This window comes from Myotis myotis, unplaced genomic scaffold (genome assembly GCF_014108235.1).
Source record: "Myotis myotis isolate mMyoMyo1 unplaced genomic scaffold, mMyoMyo1.p scaffold_m19_p_2, whole genome shotgun sequence".
NCBI classification, from domain to species: domain Eukaryota; kingdom Metazoa; phylum Chordata; class Mammalia; order Chiroptera; family Vespertilionidae; genus Myotis; species Myotis myotis.
Window position 1 is genome coordinate 135,438,401 of NW_023416324.1, and position 18,791 is coordinate 135,457,191.

Below are 18,791 nucleotides of genomic sequence, written 5' to 3' on the forward strand. Positions count from 1 at the left end.
AATCTAAAGATAGGTAAGACCACTGTGTATAACCCACATTTGGGGAAAATAGAGGTTCAATTCAAAGTAGCCAATGAAATAAAAATCATATTAAAAACTTCTAGAACTTAAAGGAAATTTAGGAGAGTTCTAGTCCACGTTCATCATTTTACAGGTGAGAAAACTCAGCTATTTAAAATGTTTGCTTTTTAAATGCCAAAGAACCTCTATTATATATATAAATTAAAATATATTATTCAGTAAATGTTTTATTCTTTTTGTGTGTTGTTGTTAATCCTCACCTGAGGATATTTTTTCCATTGATTTTTTTTTATTTTGTAGAGAGTGGAAGGGAGGGGGAGAGAGAGAAAGAGAGAGACATCTATGTGAGAGAGACACATTGATTGGTTGCCTCCCACACATGCCCCGACCAGGGCTTGGGATCAAACCTGCAACCTAGGTATCAGCCTTTGACTGGGAAGCAAACTTGAGACTCTCTGGTGCACCGGCTGATACTCTAACAACTGAGGACAAATGTTTTATTATAATTCAGTCTCAAAAGATTTTAATTCTCTTTGTTAATGCTCTAGTTTTAAAAGTAATTTATAGCAATCACAATGCTATTATGCAATTTGTGAGAAAACAAACTAAATAACTCAGGGAAAGCTGAAAATTTCTTTTTAGCATTGAAGAAATAGCTCATAAGAATTTAGCCATGAAGCTGCCCGTTTCACTTCAATACTTTTATTATGACCTCCTGAACAACAACAGGATAAGAAATCTATAAAATTAATATTGCAGTGACCTGAAGGATTAAAAAAAAAATCAAAAACAAAACAGTAACGGTTCCATGAACTTTGATTGTATTTGGTGCTGAAGAATATGCCTTGCGATTAGCTGTGCAGGTAGCTACAAAGGGAAATACTAACTTAATTGTAGGCATATTTTGATTTATAAGAATTTAGGAAATGAATAAAATTCTGTAATTGCATTTTTGGCTTAGCTCAGTTAGAATCATTTCCTGAAAATAAGTGTCATATTAAGAAATTTTTTACTTCCTATTTTTGTACTAGAAATGTGGATCATGGTACTAAGTAAAAACAAAAACAAAAACAAAAATAGGTGTCTCAATAAATATTTGCTGAGTAAATGAATAACTCAATGGATGGATAAAAGGATAAATGAATTACTCATGAGTACAATAGTTCAGATTCTAAGCCTAATAGAAAATTAGCTGCCTTCTAGTCATTAGAAAGGCTATGGTCTGGGAAACATTTGAACAGGCAGAGTACTTCCTTAGATTCTAGCAAGATAGTTGCTTAAGGAATAATGTGTCACTTTCACTCAATCATGTATTTAGTCACTTAGTCAACTTGCATTTACTGAAACCCTACTCTGCACACCTTCTGACCAAGTTAGAAGAGACCATGTTAGGCTTCCAGCTGGCCCACCTCATATAACACAATGAGCAGGAATATTTTACCTACCAAACTACACAGAGCAGCTAAGTTTTTCTAGACTACATGTTATTATGTAACAAGACCCAAAATGGAGGTCTCCATGGAGTAAAAGATGCACCTTCCCAATGCCTTACATAAAAATGGCTCTTCTTTTTTAAATAAATCTTTATTGCTGAAAGTATTACATATGTCCCTTTTTCCCCCCATTGCCCTCTCCAACCCTCCCCCCACCCCAGGCCCTCACCACCCCATTGTCTGTGTCCATGGGTTATTCATCAATGCATACAAGTTCATTGGTTGATCTCTTCCCACACACCCTCCACTGTCTTCTCTTTGAGGTTCAATAGTCTGTTCATGCTTCTTTGACTCTAGGTCTATTTTTGATAATCAATTCCTTAGATTCCACATATGCATGAGATCATGTGATACTTATCTTTCTCTGACTGGTTTAATTCACTCCGTATAATATTCTCTAGTTCCATCCATGCTGTTGCAAATGGTAAGAGTTCTTTCTTTTTTTATTGCTGCATAGTATTCCATTATGTAAATAGTAGAGGCCCGGTGCACAAAAATTTGTGCACTTGTGGGAGTCCCTCAGCCTGGCCTGTGCCCTCTCACAGTCTGGGCACATCCCCATCCTCAGGGGATATCCACCTGCTGGCTTAGGCCCGTTCCCTGGGGGATCAGGCCTAAGCTGGCAGTCAGATATCCCTCTGGCAGCCTGAGAACCCTTGGGGGATGTCCACTTGCCAGCAGGGAGCAGGCCTAAGCTGCAGTCTGACATCCTTAGCACTGCACTGGCAGCTGGCAGCCTGGCTTGTGGCTGAGCAGATCTCCCCCTGTGGGAGTGCACTGACCACCAGGAGGCAGCTCCTGCATTCAGCATCTGCCCTCTGGTGGTCAGTGTGTGTCATAGTGACTACTCATTCCCAGTGGTTCTGCTGTTAGGGTCAATTTGCATATTACCCTTTTATTATATAGGATAGAGGTCTGGTGCAAGGGTGGGGGCCAGCTGGTTTGCCCTGAAGGGTGTCCTGGATCAGGGTGGGGGTCCCACTTGGGTGCCTGGCCAGCCTGGGTGAGGGGCTGATGGCTGTTTGCAGGCTGGCCAAGCTCCCAAGCAGGGACCCTCACCACATGGGGGTGTGGCCAGCCAGGGTGAGGGGCTGAGGGCTGTTTGCAGTCTGGTCACAGCCTCTTCGGGGGGGGGGGGGGCGGGGGTCCTGCTGGGGTGCCTGGCCAGCCTGGGTGAGGGACTAAGGGCCGTTTTCAGGCTGGCCACACCCCCTTCAGGATGGGGGTCTCCACTGGGGTGCCTGGCCAGTCAGGGTGAGGGGTTGATGGCTGTTTGCAGGATGGTCAAGCCCCCCAGTGGGGACCCTTACCCCATTGGGGTGTGGCCAGCCTGGGTGAGGAGCTGAGGGCTGTTTTTAGGCTGGCCACACCCCCTTCACGGTGGGGGTCCCTACTGGGGTGCCTGGCCAGCCCTGGGTGAGGGCTATTTCCAGGCTGGTCAAGCCCCCCAGTGGGGACCCTCACCCTATGGGGGTGTGGCCAGCCCTGGTGAGGGGCTGAAGCCTGTTTGCAGGCTGGCCACGCTCCCCGGCGACCCAAGCTCCCAGGCTCTCTTTTTTTTCTTTCTTTTTTCTTTTTTCTGGGATTTATTTATCTTCTGTAATTGAAACTTTGTAGCCTTGAGCAGAGCCCAGGTCTGGCCAGGGCAGGTGAGAAGCTTGGTTTCTGCCATTTCCAGGGGCAACCCAAGCCTCCTGCTCACTCCAGCTCCATGGCTGCCGCCATCTTAGTTGGGTTAATTTACATACTCGTTCCTGATTGGCTGGTGGGCGTGGCTTGAGTGTAGCAGAGGGATGGTTAATTTGCATGTTTCTCTTTTATTATATAGGATACCATAGTTTTTTATCCACTTATCTGCTGATGGGCACGTAGGCTGTTTCCAAATCTTAGCTATTGTAAATTGTGCTGCTATCAACATAGAGGTGCATGTATCTTTTCTGATGAGTGTTTCAGGTTTCTTAGGATATATTCCTAGAAGTGGGATGACTGGGTCAAATGGGAATTCCATATTTAATTTTTTGAGGAAATTCCATACTGTTTCCATAGTGGCTGCACCAGTCTGCATTCCCACCCGCAGTGTACTAGGGTTCCTTTTCCTCCACAACCTCACCAACAGTGTTGATGATAGCCATTCTGGCAGGTGTGAGGTGATCTCCATGGTCATTTTGATTTGCATCTCTCAGATGATTAATGACTGAGCATTTTTTTCATATGTCTCTTGGCCATCTGTATGTCCACTTTAGAGAGGTGTCTATTTAGGTCCTTTATCTATTTTGAGTTTATTCTTATGTAGGGTGTAAATCAGTGATCTAGTTTCATTTTTTTGCATGTACCTGTCCAATTTTCCCAACACCATTTATTGAAGAGACTGTCTCTGCTCCAATGTATGTTGTTGCCTCCTTTGTCAAATATTAATTGAGCATAAAGCCTTGGCTCAATTTCTGGGTTCTCTATTTTGTTCCATTGATCTATATGCTTGTTCTTGTGCCAGTACAGACTTGGAGCCAGGGAGAGGAAATTAGATATATCAATAAGCCTACAGAGACTATAATAATAATAACATGTCAATAAAGGAGATCCATTTTAGAAGGGGTAAAAAGAAAGGAAAGAGAAAAACTAAAATGGGGACAGGAGAAGAGAGAACAGGATGAAAGAGGGAGAAGTAAGGAAGAAAAGGGTGGAAAAAATTTAAAAAAATAAGATTGCCCTAACCGGTTTGGCTCAGTGGATAAAGTGTCAGCTTGCAGACTGAAGGGTCCCAGGTTCGATTTTGGTCAAGGGCATGTACCTTGGTTGTGGGCACATTCCCAGTAGCGGGTGTGCAAGAGGCAGCTGATTACTGTTTCTCTCTCATCGATGTTTCTAACTCTCTATCCTTCTCCCTTCCTCTCTGTAAAAAATCAATAAAATATATTTTAAAAATAATAAGATAAAATAAAATTAAAAAATAGAATGAAGAAAAATAATACAAATAAATAAAATAAAAACAAAGAAAAAATCCTTTTTAAAAAAAATAAAGATAAAAAATAAAAAAGTGAAGTGCTGTTTACTTGAGCCAAGTTTTAATGCCCCATTGGGGCTGGTTTAAGACCCCACTCTTCTGTTCTGTCTGCCACTTCTCAGTTTCCTGTTAGGTCGTCATCACCTTGTTGAAGTTCCATGGGATTCACTCTTCCTCTGTTTTTGTCTATCTCCACAGCCTTGGCTGCAAGTAGGCAGGACCAATCTCCCCACTTTGCCTGTCTGCCTGCTGTCAATCTTAATCACTCAAGCGTCTGTTTCTGACAGGGCTATAGGTGGGGGTGGTGCTGTATTGCTTTCCAGGACTGAATGGCCCCTCTTCAACCCAGTCTCTCAGGTCTCTTTGGGGCTATTCAGAGTCTTTGTGTCCTTTATACAGCTCAAGTGGCAGGCTGGGTGTGGCTATATTAGCTGTCTTGAGGCTGCTGGGAGGGACTGGCTCTTTAGGAGAAAAATGGCGGTTTAGGTCTGGAGGGTCCGGAATGTCTCAGTGCTGATTCCTGGTCACCTCTCCCCATCCCGCTCTCCTCCTCAGCCTCTCCCCAGGCTCCACAAATCCGCACCTCCGCCTGGACTGCAGCCTCGGTGAGTGTTTGTATTCGAAAGTTCCTGTGAACTGGGTTTATCGAATAAAAGCAGTGACAAAGCAGAGGCAAAACCATCATGAAATTGTGAGTTTCTCCCCCCCGCCCCCCCAACTCCCCGGCACCGCATGGCTCAGGCATCTCTTCAGGCTGCCTTTCTGGGTGCAGCCTCTTGCAGCTGTGGACTTAGATCTAGATTCCCCAAACACCAGCAGCCCCGTGGACTTCCTTTCCACTGTCAGATGTTACACCTATCCTTGAGGGACGCAGACTTGGTGCCCTGCAGCTTCCTTCTTACCCTCTCAGCCTGGTGGTCGCATGTCTCTCTCCTGCCCAGATCCCCAATCCTACCGTTCTCCAGGAGTCCTCTGCCCTTTCCGGCTGTGAACTGTCTCACCAGCTGTGTCTACTTCGCCAGTTCCAGGTGGATGTTATTTGATTTAGTTGCTCCTTCTATCTGCTCTGGGACAAGGTGCAGGACACACATCTGCCTATTCTACCACCATTTTCCTCTCTCCCAAGATCCTTTACTGTTGTACAATGTTTCCCAGGAGATGCTACTAACATTTTGAGGGAGAATTTTCCTTGTGCAGATAGCATACCACTTTTTGCAATACTTTTAGTATCCATCCTGACCCTTACCCACCAAACAGCAGTAATGTATTTCCCCATTCACAATTTGCAATGTTCCCTAAGGGCATTGAGAACCACTGAGCTAATGAAAGACAGATAAATCACTGGCCCATGCAGCCAGTGACTTACATCAAATTACCTTGCACCACTAGTTAATAGTGTCTATTATTCATCTGATATCTGTAACTGTTTTAAATGTTATGAGATTGGGATTGCCATATTTAGCAAATAAAAACTCAGGTTGCCCAGTTATCTGGAAGCTCTATATTAGAAATAATGCAATGTTACATTCCATTCTCTCTTTACCCCACTGACTCAGGAACACCAGCAAACTGGAAACTCAAGTATTTGGGATTTAGAAAAATGTGTTAATTGACACTTGGCTAACGGAATATTCTTATCACATAAAAATCTAATTTGTAATAACAAATAATTAGTCTATTGAATGTAACTAAAAACAAAATACTTGTGAACATTTATATTTCTCCTGCTATAGATATTAGACACTAGAGGCCTGGTGCACAAAATTTCTGGAGTGGGGGCCTCAGCCCATCCTGTGCCCTCTCACAGTCCAGGACCCCTTGCTCCTTACTGCCCACCTGCAGCGGAGGCAGGAGAGGCTCCCGCCACCGCCACTGCACTCGCCAGCCGTAAACCCAGCTTCTGGCTGAGCAGCGCTCCCCCTGTAGGAGCACACTGACCACCAGGAGGCAGCCCCTGCATTGAGCGTCTGCCCCCAGGTGGGAGTAAATGTCATAGCGACTAGTCGTTCCATGGTTTGATCGATTTGCGTATTAGAGTTTTATTATATAGGATTGTATATTCTTCAGCTATAATATACTTACTTACTTTAAAAAAAGCCAAAGATAGTCAGCAATTTAAGCAATAGGGCAAGCCAGACTCAAATAATTTCATATCAAATCTGAAAGGCTCATGAACTTCATTTCTTGTGGAATAAGAGATAAGGGAATTATAACAAAGAATAATTTCAGTTTTCCTGATTGAATTGTGAAAACTTAGAGCTTTAGAATTTTCATACAATCTCTGTTGACATGACTGACCTTAAGGAGAAAAATGATAAGGTATTATTATCACATTATATGATATCTCAACTGAAAATATACTCATGTACACCAGTTTTTCTGTTTGTTTGTTTCAGATTTTTAAAAAAAGCGATAATTCCTTAAGGAAGATATGCCACGATGAATGAAATACCTTTTAACCCATAGTAAAGAAACATGGAAAAGCCATTATGACTGATGCAGCAAGTTTAGGAGAATGAAAGTTGCTATTAAATATGACAGGCTGTCACAACCAAAAAAAAAAAAAAAAGAAGTAATTGATGTAAACATAGCAATACATTTATATTTATATTTAGTTTCTTTCAAAGAGTTAAAATAATGGAAATATTTTCTAAGTCAATAGTTTGGAATAATGCTGGCAAAAATAGCAAAAACTCAGATTAAAAATCTCTAAATGTGAAGCATATTAACATTATTTAGAGTCACTGCTCCACATGCTTTTGTTTTTCTTCAAATTTCCTTTAAGATAATTACATTTGTATCCCTTTTGGTTTCCTGTGCATGATTATGTTATTCTTTTTCTTTGTGATTTAGTATTTTTATCCAGGCTTCCTATTATTGGCTTCAATAAATCCATAATCAGCTAAAATTGGATTATTTTTGCTTTTCACAGCACATAATAAAATCTGAATTTCCTGTAATTATTTTTCCTGTTGTAAAATCATCGTTTCTTTTGTTACTTTAAATAAGAATGCTGTATAAATACATGCTATGATTATCTCCACCTGGTACTCAGTGAAGTGCCCTCATTAGGAACGTTTTCTCAGAAAGTGATGAAGCATTGCGCATGGACACATACTAACTCTGTGCTCAGTGATTAAATATCCCATCAGTAACAACGGAGAAATTAGTTTCACTGTTGGTGGAAAGTTACCCCAGAGCAATTTCTGGCCTACCTCTTGCCTCTTTTGCCACACCTCCTAACGTTTAAGGGACTTCAGCCCTGCTGGACAATTTTACAAAAGCCCCATGAAATCAGCAACAAAGCCAGTTTACGCAGAGTACGTGATTTTCTTTTAATGGTTTCTTTAATCCAGTGTACAATGCATAAGACTCCCCCATTAAAACATTCTTTGTAACTTTGATCTTTCCTAAAAAGATCTCTAAAGATCTAAGAAATGCTGGCCTTTCATAACAAGTGTCTCCATAGAAGCAAGATACATAGTGTATGGTATACCAGATCTCTATAATCCTGATCAAAATTCAAAGCCTCAAATTTTAATTTATTTTAGGAGCAAAATTTGTATCAAGAAACAGAGCGAAGTCTCTTCAAAAATAAAGAGCTCGCCCTAGCTGGTTTGGCTCAGTGGAAAGAGCATCAGCCTGTGGACTGAAGGGGCCCAGGTTTGATTCCGGTCAAGGGCACATGGCTGGTTTGCGGGCTTGATCCCCAGTAGGGGGCGTGCAGGCGGCAGCCAATCAATGATTCTCTCTTATCATTGATGTTTCTCTCTCCCTCTCCCTTCCTCTCTGAAATCAATAAAAATATATTTAGAAAAAAAATAAAAATAAAGAATTTGCTAAATCTGAGCGTAGGAGGAGAGATCTTAGATCTCTGCATAAGAAAACTGCTGGGCCCAAATGAAATGCATTTCTTACAACAATCAGCATAGCTTGTTTTTAAGGTATTATTTTGATTTAAACTTAGATATACCATATCTTCCCCATGCTGCCCATGCACTGGTAATGCATATATATTAAATTTACTTCTGAATGATTTTCGTGGTGTTAAGGTCATTGAAACGCCACAATAATAATCCTACTACAATTCCCAAGTGCAAGGTTTCTAATTCATATTCAGACGTGAGAAATCTCCCAAATAGGAAGTGGCTCCTTATTTGTTTTTTATCTATAGTGGGAAATTTGTGTCCTGGGAGCCTGTCAGCTACCTGATATCACTTTCCCTTTAAAGCAGGCCTCCGTTGGCTGGTCTGTAAAATGAGAACTTTTTGACTGGATGATTTCTAAAGTCCTTCCTTGCTCTGACATTCCTTGATTCTATGATTCATTATATAATTTTATGGGTAAATTTCCAAGTAACTTACTTTGTTTTTTGCTTCACAATTGCCTTCTTAAAAATGGAAAAGCATGTGGTTCTACCTTTGCAAACTCTCATGTCTTGTCCCAAATAGAAAAGTGTAACAAATTAAGAATGGTGTATGTTGGTTTTCTTCCCACTCTTGCAAAAACATGTGTAATTATTGCAACTACAAGAGTTTTTCTTATTTGAAGCACTAATACTAACACATCGAAATTAAAGCACTCTTCCTTCTAGTGGGCACAGATCTCAGACACTGTTATGGCTATTTCCGCATATCTGTAATCTGAATTCTGCAGGCAGACAACATCAATAATGTGCATTTATATCCCCTTGGTCAAATGCAGGTTTAGAAATTTTATGGTAGCATTTGGATGCTTCTAAAGCTCTTTAATTATAACTAGTTAAAATAGTTTTCTTTTTAAAATACTAGGTTGATTTTAAAAATTTATGAGTAAAAATGCATTTCCTTTCTTTTAATTTCATAACTTCCCTGTAAGCTTTGATGCACTTGTTGACTATAGGTTTTATTCCAGTTAAATGATCAATAACTTTTCTAAGAAGAAGGTTTTGATTAATGTCAATTTTTTATCTCTTAAAAGGATCCTTCCCGGCCATTGGCATGGAGACCTTCTGCCCCAGCTTCCTGAGGGCAGGGTTTTTAAGCAGCATCCAGGCTCCGAATCCAGTGGCAGGGGGAGGGTCGCTGCCCCCCAGGATTCCTGCTGGTATGTATTCCAGGTGAAATTTTCTGCCATCATATACAGCAGTAGGACTGTGCTCACAGTTGATAGATCCACAGTAAAAAAAAAATAAATATTTCTAAAGTACATTGTTGAGAGGAATGCAAGTGACTTTGTTTAAATGCAGGAATCACATTTATGATAACCAGTGCTGTGAAAATGGTAAGAAGTGGAAGGAAGATCTGTAACCTGAGCACCTCATTAGCATAGTGCTAACATTTTAAAATGCAATTTTAAAGTTTAGCAAATCAGTTTGTGGGTTATCCATGGTACTTTTATAATCACAAATTGTGTGTTCTCTATCATTTTGTAAAATACCCAGCTGCCTTCCTCCCTTGTACCTGAAGAATGCAAACCTACTTTATATTTTATATGTGTCTTAACAAAATAGCATTAGGATATTGATTCTTGGAGTTTTTAAATCATAATTCTTGTCTTTTTATCATAATTAGTAATTATGCTACAAATTATGGTGATGACACCAATGCATTCAGGAGAGCTGGCCCGGCCAGCGATATACTGGGAATCCAATAGAAACAAAATTCCAACATGCGCATTTCTTAGCAAAATTGTACCAACGAAGCCCAAGATTATTGCATTGACATTTTCCTTTTGCCTTTTATTTACACTTGCCTATTTAATTAAAACATACAAAGAGTTACAAACTATAAATAAGCTTTGATGTCGTTTGGTTTTATCATTAGATAATTACTGACATGATTGGAGACTTGGTGACCATCAATGCTACACTGATAGAGTAAGAGCCAAAAAAATTATGTGAATTCAAAATTAGCAATTTTAATTCTCATGAGTGTTTGCCACCTTTTTCTCTCCCTAGAAACAAAAAGGATATCAATTATACATTTTTTGTCGTCGTTGTTGTAAATATAAAAATGTAACTTTCATAAATAATATTAATATCTTATTGATTGGAATGAGATGAATGGATCATCTGTATTTTAATGGCTTAATTCTTAACTCTTAATAACAAATCTTGGTAGATTTAGGTGTATGTGGTTGAAATGACATAACAAAGTTTGGTAGTGACTTGAATTATTCAATATCATTGATAAAAAATAATAATAATAACCCTTGTTTAGCCACTGAGAAGAATAGAAGCAAGATGAGGTTTCTGTAACACATACACAGAAACAACTTTCTAGAGAGAGATCTAAGAGAACACTGTAGCATTCTATTCTTCTAGGCTTTAAGCCAAATTTGCCTCTAGCTCTCATAGGAGAGAAAACTCAGTTCAATTTTCATGACTTAAATATAAATCAGGTGTAACAAAATTGCTTCATAAAAGGTTTATAGATCTAAACTTGTTTCTGTTCCCTCAATCTGAAATTAACTCAACTCACTTCTCCTAGTTTATGTAACTCTGATAAGGGATCCGTGTATACTTTCCCACTTTCAGTAATGACTGCTGTGATTTCCAAGGTAATCTTTATCCTCTTCCATTTAAGTATAGCTTATTTCCCAAGAATTTTCTTTATAATTTTGTGTAAAGAGGAATGAAGCCATAATCATGGGTTTTTATTGTTTCATATTAAAAAGAAAAAAAAGCTGAAGTATTTCATTGCCACGGGGTAGCTGAACCAATGGCCCTTGAAGTCAGTTTGAGGGCAGGAAGGAGTTCCTCCCTTGACCTGTACCATGGCACTGTCAACAGTTGGCCAAAGGTTGATGTCCTCTGGGCAGTAATTAATTTGCTTTCCACCAGTTGACTATTTGTCACAGTACTTCGAAGGTCCCTGAAGACATTTGCTGTGTCCTTCAAAGAATCACAAAACCTGTCCTAGTGATGATGCTAATTTAGTTCTCATTACTTATGTTAATCAAATTTAAATGAGATCCATGTCTTATATAAACTCGTTTCTTTGTATTCATGTCACACTGTGCTATCAAGGAGTGATATTTTACAGCACCTCACATATTTTTACATTAACTACAATAATAGAATTATTGAATCGTGGGTCCAGAAAGCAAACACACCTAAAATTAGTATTTAGGTAACAGTTGTCAATTATTTATATTGTTTATATTTGGTCCTCTTTATCCAAGAGTTTTGCATCCATGGACTCAACAAACCACAGTTGGAAAATATTTGAGGGAAAAAAATCCCAGAAAGTTTCAAAAAGCAAAACTTGCCACATACCAAGCATTATACTGAATTCATGCAAATGAAATTATGAGTACGCATACCCTACTGTAACCTATATACTATCTAGGTTATATGCAAATGCAGCCCATTTTATATAAAGGACTTCAGCATCCTTGGATTTTGGTATCCTGTTTGAGGGGAAGGAGCTAGAATTCACCCAGTGCGGATACCAAGGGACTAGAAAGATCTGGTAAAGGCTTATTATTTGAAATTTTACTTTGAACTTAATTATTATTCAAAGGCTTATTATTCTTATTATTATTCAAAAATCAAGCAAAACACCAAGACATAATTGGCTGACAGTTGAATAGCAAGCATATTCATATATTTAATGCAATGTCTTTCATAATGAAGTAAGAAAACCACAGGAGAGAAGAAGAAGGGAGAGCAACGGTGGGAAGAGAGAGGAGAAGAGAAGGAGGTGGGGAAAGAAAGGAGAAATTGGAATGGCATAACTGAAATTACGTTTTTTAATATCAAAGTCTTTCCTACTGTATTCCTCCCTATTAAAATCAAATTCTACTCCTTGAAAAGAATGAATGTGCCTATTCTAAATATATTCTCAGGCATATACTCTAAAATGATAATAAGCTTGCTCTCTTTGCTATATCTAGTTTTCTCAAAACTGCCTGGTACTGGCACAAGAATAGGCATATAGATCAATGGAATAGAATAGAGAACCCAGAAATCGGCCCGAACCAATATGCTCAATTAATATTTGACAAAGGAGGCAAGAACATACAATGGAGCCAAGATAGTCTCTTCAATAAATGGTGCTGGGAAAATTGGACAGATATATGCAAGAAAATGAAACTAGACCACCAACTTACACCATACACAAAAATAAACTCAAAATGGATAAAGGACTTAAATGTACGACAGGAAACCATAAAAATTCTAGAAGAATACAAAGGCAACAAAATCTCAGACATATGCCGAAGCAATTTCTTCATTGATACAGCTCCTAGGGCACTTGAAACGAAAGAGAAAATGAACAAATGGGACTACATCAAAATAAAAAGCTTCTGCACAGCAAAAGAAACCATCAACAAAACAACGAGAAAACCCACTGTGTGGGAAAACATATTTGCCAATGTCATATCTGATAAGGGCCTAATCTCCAAAATTTATAGGGAACTCATACAACTTAACAAAAGGAAGATAAACAATCCAATCAAAAAATGTGCAAAGGACCTAAATAGACACCTTTCGAAAGAGGACATTCAGAAAGCCAAGAGACATATGAAAACATGCTCAAAGTCACTAATCATCCGAGAGATGCAAATCAAAACAACAATGAGGTACCATCTCACACCTGTCAGACTGGCTATCATCAACAAATCAACAAACGACAAGTGCTGGAGAGGATGTGGAGAAAAAGGAACACTTGTGCACTGCTGGTGGGAATGCAGACTGGTGCAGCCACTATGGAAGACAGTATGGAGTTTCCTTAAAAAACTGAAAATGGAACTCCCATTTGACCCTGTGATCCCACTTCTAGGAATATATCCCAAGAAACCAGAAACACCAATCAGAAAGGATATATGCACCCCTATGTTCATAGCAGCACAATTCACCATAGCTAAGATCTGGAAACAGCCTAAGTGCCCATCAGTAGATGAATGGATCAGAAAACTGTGGTACATCTACACGATGGAATACTATGCTGCTCTAAAAAGGAAGGAACTCTTACCATTTGCAACGTCATGGATGGAACTGGAGAGCATTATGCTAAGTGAAATAAGCCAGTCAATGAAGGAAAAATACCACATGATCTCACTCATTCATGGATAATAGAGACCATTATAAACTTTTGAACAATAATAGATACAGAGGCAGAGCTGCCTCAAACAGATTGTCAAACTGCAGCAGGAAGGCCGGGGAGGGTTGCGGGGCAGGAGGTAGGGGGGTAAGAGATCAACTAAAGGACTTGTATGCATGCATATAAGCATAACCAGTGGACATAAGACATTGGGGGATAGGGGAGGCTAGGGGACTGTCTAGGGCGGGGGGATAAAATGGACACATATGTAATACCCTTTGTAATACTTTAAGCAATAAAAAAAAAAAAGAAAGAAAAGAAAAGAATGAATGTGCCTATTCTAAATATATTCTCAGGCATATACTCTAAAATGATAATAAGCTTGCTCTCTTTGCTATATCTAGTTTTTTTATTTAATTCTATAACCTAACAGTTCTTAGAAGTGGGATAGAACATTTTAATATACCATTGACTATCATTCTACACAGGATCTTAGACTAGTAGCTCACCTTCAGACTCTGCTGCTACCATAATCTTTTATATTATAGAGGGTTTCACATGCTTAACATACATAAATGAAAGCAGAATAATAAAATCATTGAGAAATAAAATTATGCAATGAGACTAACGGAGTAATAATAAAAATTTCATTGATTCGGTTTTCTCTGTCACTTCACAATAACTATCTGACATCATATGATATCTTAAATTTACATAAACTCCAAACATTACTATGTGTCTCAAAAACTAAACTTATTTATAAAATATAAAGGGGTATTTATTATCTGACGATTACTTAGAAAATACTATCCTAGGTTGAGTACAATTTGGATCAACAAAATTCTAACTTGATTTTTTCTGTCATTTTTCTGTCACTTGTGGGAGACTGGAAAAATAATACTCTTCATTAATGAAGTAACTCGTATATGTAGGTTAGATTCTAGGCCAAACTGAAACATATACCTACACTAACAAGCTTTGTCAACTATAAGTGAAGTCTGTGAAAGAGGAAACAATGAAAACAGACAGCATGTGGGATTTAGAAATGGATAAGTTCTGAAAGAAAGAAAATCAGTGTTGAAGCTCTCCCTAAGATTTCCTTTGTGGTTAATCTTAAAAGCTCTCTAGTCATGGAAGGACTGTTCTTCGGAAGCCCCACCTCAGTTTCCTGCCTGTGCTTTAAACACAGTGCAATATATAACACACCACTTTTGACATTTCTACCTGAGCTTCTTTTTGTTGCATGACAAGTATTAAGTTCAAAGTAAAAGACCAAGATGGAATAAATAGTTGATTTCATCTTTTTCCTCCTGCCCCTTATTGCTTTTGGCAAAACCATAATTCTCCCCTGCCTACACTGAACCAAATAACAGCAGAAATATGAACATATGGAATTAAAAATGAGATTTCATAATTAATAATGAAGTTTAATGTTATTTAATTCTTTACCCTTTGGAGATTTGGATGAGCCTTAAACTCCAATAGCTAGACATTTTAATATCCTCATTACTGTCCCCTGACTATCAATGTTAGGAAATGAATTCACAACTCAGTTGTCTATACACCACTAACAGATCCATCTTGGACCATTTCTATAGCAATTGACTTACAATGCTGAGCCAATAATAAAATGTCTTCAGTGTCCACTAACAATGATTATCAGTGTCTTCGTTTTATAGTTCATGTGAAATCCTATCTATATGGAGTCAGAGCAAATATTGCATGCTTTATTCTAAAGGCAAGTAAAATTTTTATTCAGAAGGCAAACAGTTTAAATGTTAGAAATAAGTCAGGAATGACAAATAGGGTTAGAGCTGCTGAGAATCTAGGATCTAGTGAACATGATATTATCAGGTTTGGATGCATATAGAGGACTGCAGAAAAGCAGTAACAGAAACATATAAGACTAGGTGGCAGACTGTGGAGGAATGTACAATGAGTTAAGCAAAACTGGCATGAACTCAATATGTCAAGGGAAATCAGTGGAAAAGTATATACCTTTTAAATACAATCAAACTGCAGTACAGAAAAATTGAAGCAAACCATTTTATTTCTTCATATGTTCAGGCATTCTAAGAAAAAGTCAGTAACTTTGTTTTAGGTTTACAATTTGACGTTTCAAAATTAATCACTTTTGGCAAGACAGCTTCTGTTGACTACAGTTCTCCTGAGGATGGTTATTCTTTTTATGTTTTTGTAATACTTATGACAACTTACCTATTTTATCTTTAACAAAGTACTGTAATAAATGTGCATAACATATAAGAAACAATGGTGTAGTTTTTTTAGTAAGAGATCTTCAGGGAGAAAAAAATTTCTTTAATTGAAAGGTGTATATCTTACACATTTCTGCAGCTGAGAATGTTGCCTACTACCCTGAATGAGGTTTATGTGAATGAGTGCGTTTGTGTGTGCCTACTTAAACCAAAAGGAAAACTGGATTAAATTTGCAAAGTAAAATCTGAACAAATGATTCAAAATGTAAACTGTGGTAAAAAGAAAAGCCTTCATCTGGATTCCTAACTCCTGGTTTCTCTATTCCTTGTCATTTGTGTGATTTCAAGCCCCAATAGGTCCCTCAGTACCCACTGGCCAGTTCTCCCCTAGAGAGCTCCCTTTTTGCAGTTTGTGCAGCTGCAGACTTCAGAGGGAAACCCTGAAGAACTACAATGATTAGAAAACTAGATTGGGGACCTGGGGCAGGACTGGGCAGAAGACCAACATTATTCTATTCAGGACTCAGGAGAGGCTACAGAAGAGCGTCACTGATAAAATGACGAAGAGAACACACTAGCCAACAGAAACAAAAGGAAGGTGACATGAATGAGTGTATTTAGTCATGCACTCATAAGCAATCCCTTTAAAATATTTGCAACACTGTTAGTTATAGGTTAGACAGTCGCTTAAGGACATGTTTGGGGATATATGGATAGCTTCCAAAACCAGCACAAGAGGAGCTAGTCACGTAATGTCCAGTTTTGCACTCAGTGAGTTCCAAAAGCATGTAGATCACCCTTTGGTTCTTTGGCTTACTTGAGGAGAAATACACAGGTTAGAAAATAATTTAAAACTTAAGACATTGTGAAGATACCATTTGGAATAAGAAAAGTCAGGATAGGAACATCTACAAAACTGAAGGTATAATTTGAACCTTCAAATAACATTCCATTTATAAAAGCTTTAGTGCAGGGTTTCATGTGTTAAAGATGGTCCTGATGTTGGAACACAGGTCATGAACTCAGATTCCTTACGGATTATGCTTTCTTTATTAGCCTAAAAGAACACAATCTTTCCCCAAGAAAAAGGATATGAAAATCTTAAAAGAGCCTTTGATTAATCTCCCAATATTTACTAGTTCTTTTTATGTCTCAAGTATCAGATTCTTTAAGCAGCTTTGGCCTTAGACCTTAGCTATGCCTTCTTACTAACATACATGCTTCTTTTATCTTATTATCATATGACTCCTTTCTAAATGTTTGTGTAGAATTTCAGGAGGTTTCTGGAACCCTGAAATCTATAAATGAACAATCATCTCAGGTTCTTAAAAAGTCAATGTTCTACATATAAAATTATATTTAACTGACATAGTGAGCACCATCATCTTTATGTAAGCCCGGCAGTGCATTATAAAGAAAAACATACAGAGCTGCAGGATGCATTTGATAGCAAGGTCTTGAACATTTACAAAGAGAAATTTTTTTCTGCCAAAAAGACATGAAAAAATCTTAAAAGAGCCTTTGAGTAATCTCCCAATTTTTCCTAGTTCTTTTTACCTCTCTATTTTCAGGTTCTTTAAATAGGTTAGCCTTTGACCTTGGCTATGCTTTCTTACTAGTGCAAGTGCTTCTTTTATCTTACTATCATTTGAATAAGTTTAAATCTTAACAATCTGGATTTTATATGTATGACTGCTTAAATTCCCAGTTAAGAACATATCTATCCCCTAGAGAGCCTCTTGCGTTATCATTATGAATTGTGCCACCCATTTTGGTCCTAGTCAAAGAAACTATTAACACTTTCAAAAGATTCATTAAAGAATTTTTTCTCACAAAGAAATATTTCAAAAAACTTTACACAGCTTGCTGAATTAGCTGAGCCTCCATGTGAATCAGTGTTTAATCTTTGTGCAGGAAGGGATAGTTGTGTTGTTGTTTTGGCTTTAATTGGAAACATGACAAGAACTATCTGCTCAAATGCTTCTTCCTCTTCAGAGAACCCCAGTGATTCCCTCAGGGCAGCACGCATGCCCTTGTGAGCTGCTGGGCCACTTAAGAACATAAGTAAGATGGGGATAGACCGACCCTGTTACAAAATTGTCTCATCTCAGCGTTCATTCTTTTACCTTGTAGGACAAAGCACAGCGGAAGTCACCCTGTGGTACAATGTTGTCTTCTCATAGTTCTGTTCACAGAGGTCTTACAGGGGTGTACTTAGCAAAATTGGATTAAAAAATTAAAATTATACCTCTTATAAGAGTTGCAGAAAAAAATAAAAATAAATAACATTTTGCATGGAAGGAAAAAAAGAAAAATGGTTAGTATTTTAATTTATAGCATATATATGATTCATTTAACAAATGTTTTCTTCATAAAAGTGTCTCACCATTCATAACCTATGTAGTTAATATATATTCAATATATCCTGTTTAGAGGTTTTTATTTTTTAAATTTTCTTTTAATGAATGTGACAGAAAAACGTAAAAGCTGAATATTTGGTCATTTCTATAACCATAGACACTTTTGAAGCCAGAAGTAGCGCAGAGCATTTGAAACACTTCTTTCTAGAAAATCTGATGCATTTACTCTTTCCCCAAAGCTTCAGAACTCTTTCCTAAAACATTCAGGATGTGGTCCTTGGTCAGGTAACTCAGTTGGTTAGAGCCATGTTGTGAGACTGCAGCATTGTGGGTTCAAACGCAGTCAGGGCAGATACAAGAATAAACCAATGAATGCACAAATCAATGTTTCTCTCTCCCTTCCTCTCTTCTCTAAAAATCAATTTTAAAAAATATTCAGGGTGCAGTAATACTTTTCCCAATGTCTTTCCCAGAGGTTCTGCAGAAACATATCACATGCTACTCCTAAATGTTCTCATGTATGCCTTTTTCAATTGAAATGCGAACTGGTAAAGGAAACCTAAATCCATTATCATAAACTGATGTTGGGAGATAAGGGAAGCAAAATCTAAAGTTTTTTCAGCAAATTTCCTTGGTACATATTTCCTGTTTATGTAGAATACTCTAGGGCTGTG

General features: G+C 38.2%; 1 protein-coding gene across 1 annotated transcript in view; it reads left to right on the forward strand.

Moving 5' to 3' along the window:
* The window catches only part of EPHA6 (EPH receptor A6), a 955,281-nt gene that overhangs the window by 757,875 nt on the left and 178,615 nt on the right, over positions 1-18,791 (forward strand). The window contains exon 12 of the mRNA XM_036349135.1: positions 9,475-9,600. Within this exon, the coding sequence (XP_036205028.1) occupies positions 9,475-9,600 (126 nt within the window). The remainder of the gene's footprint in view (positions 1-9,474; positions 9,601-18,791) is intronic.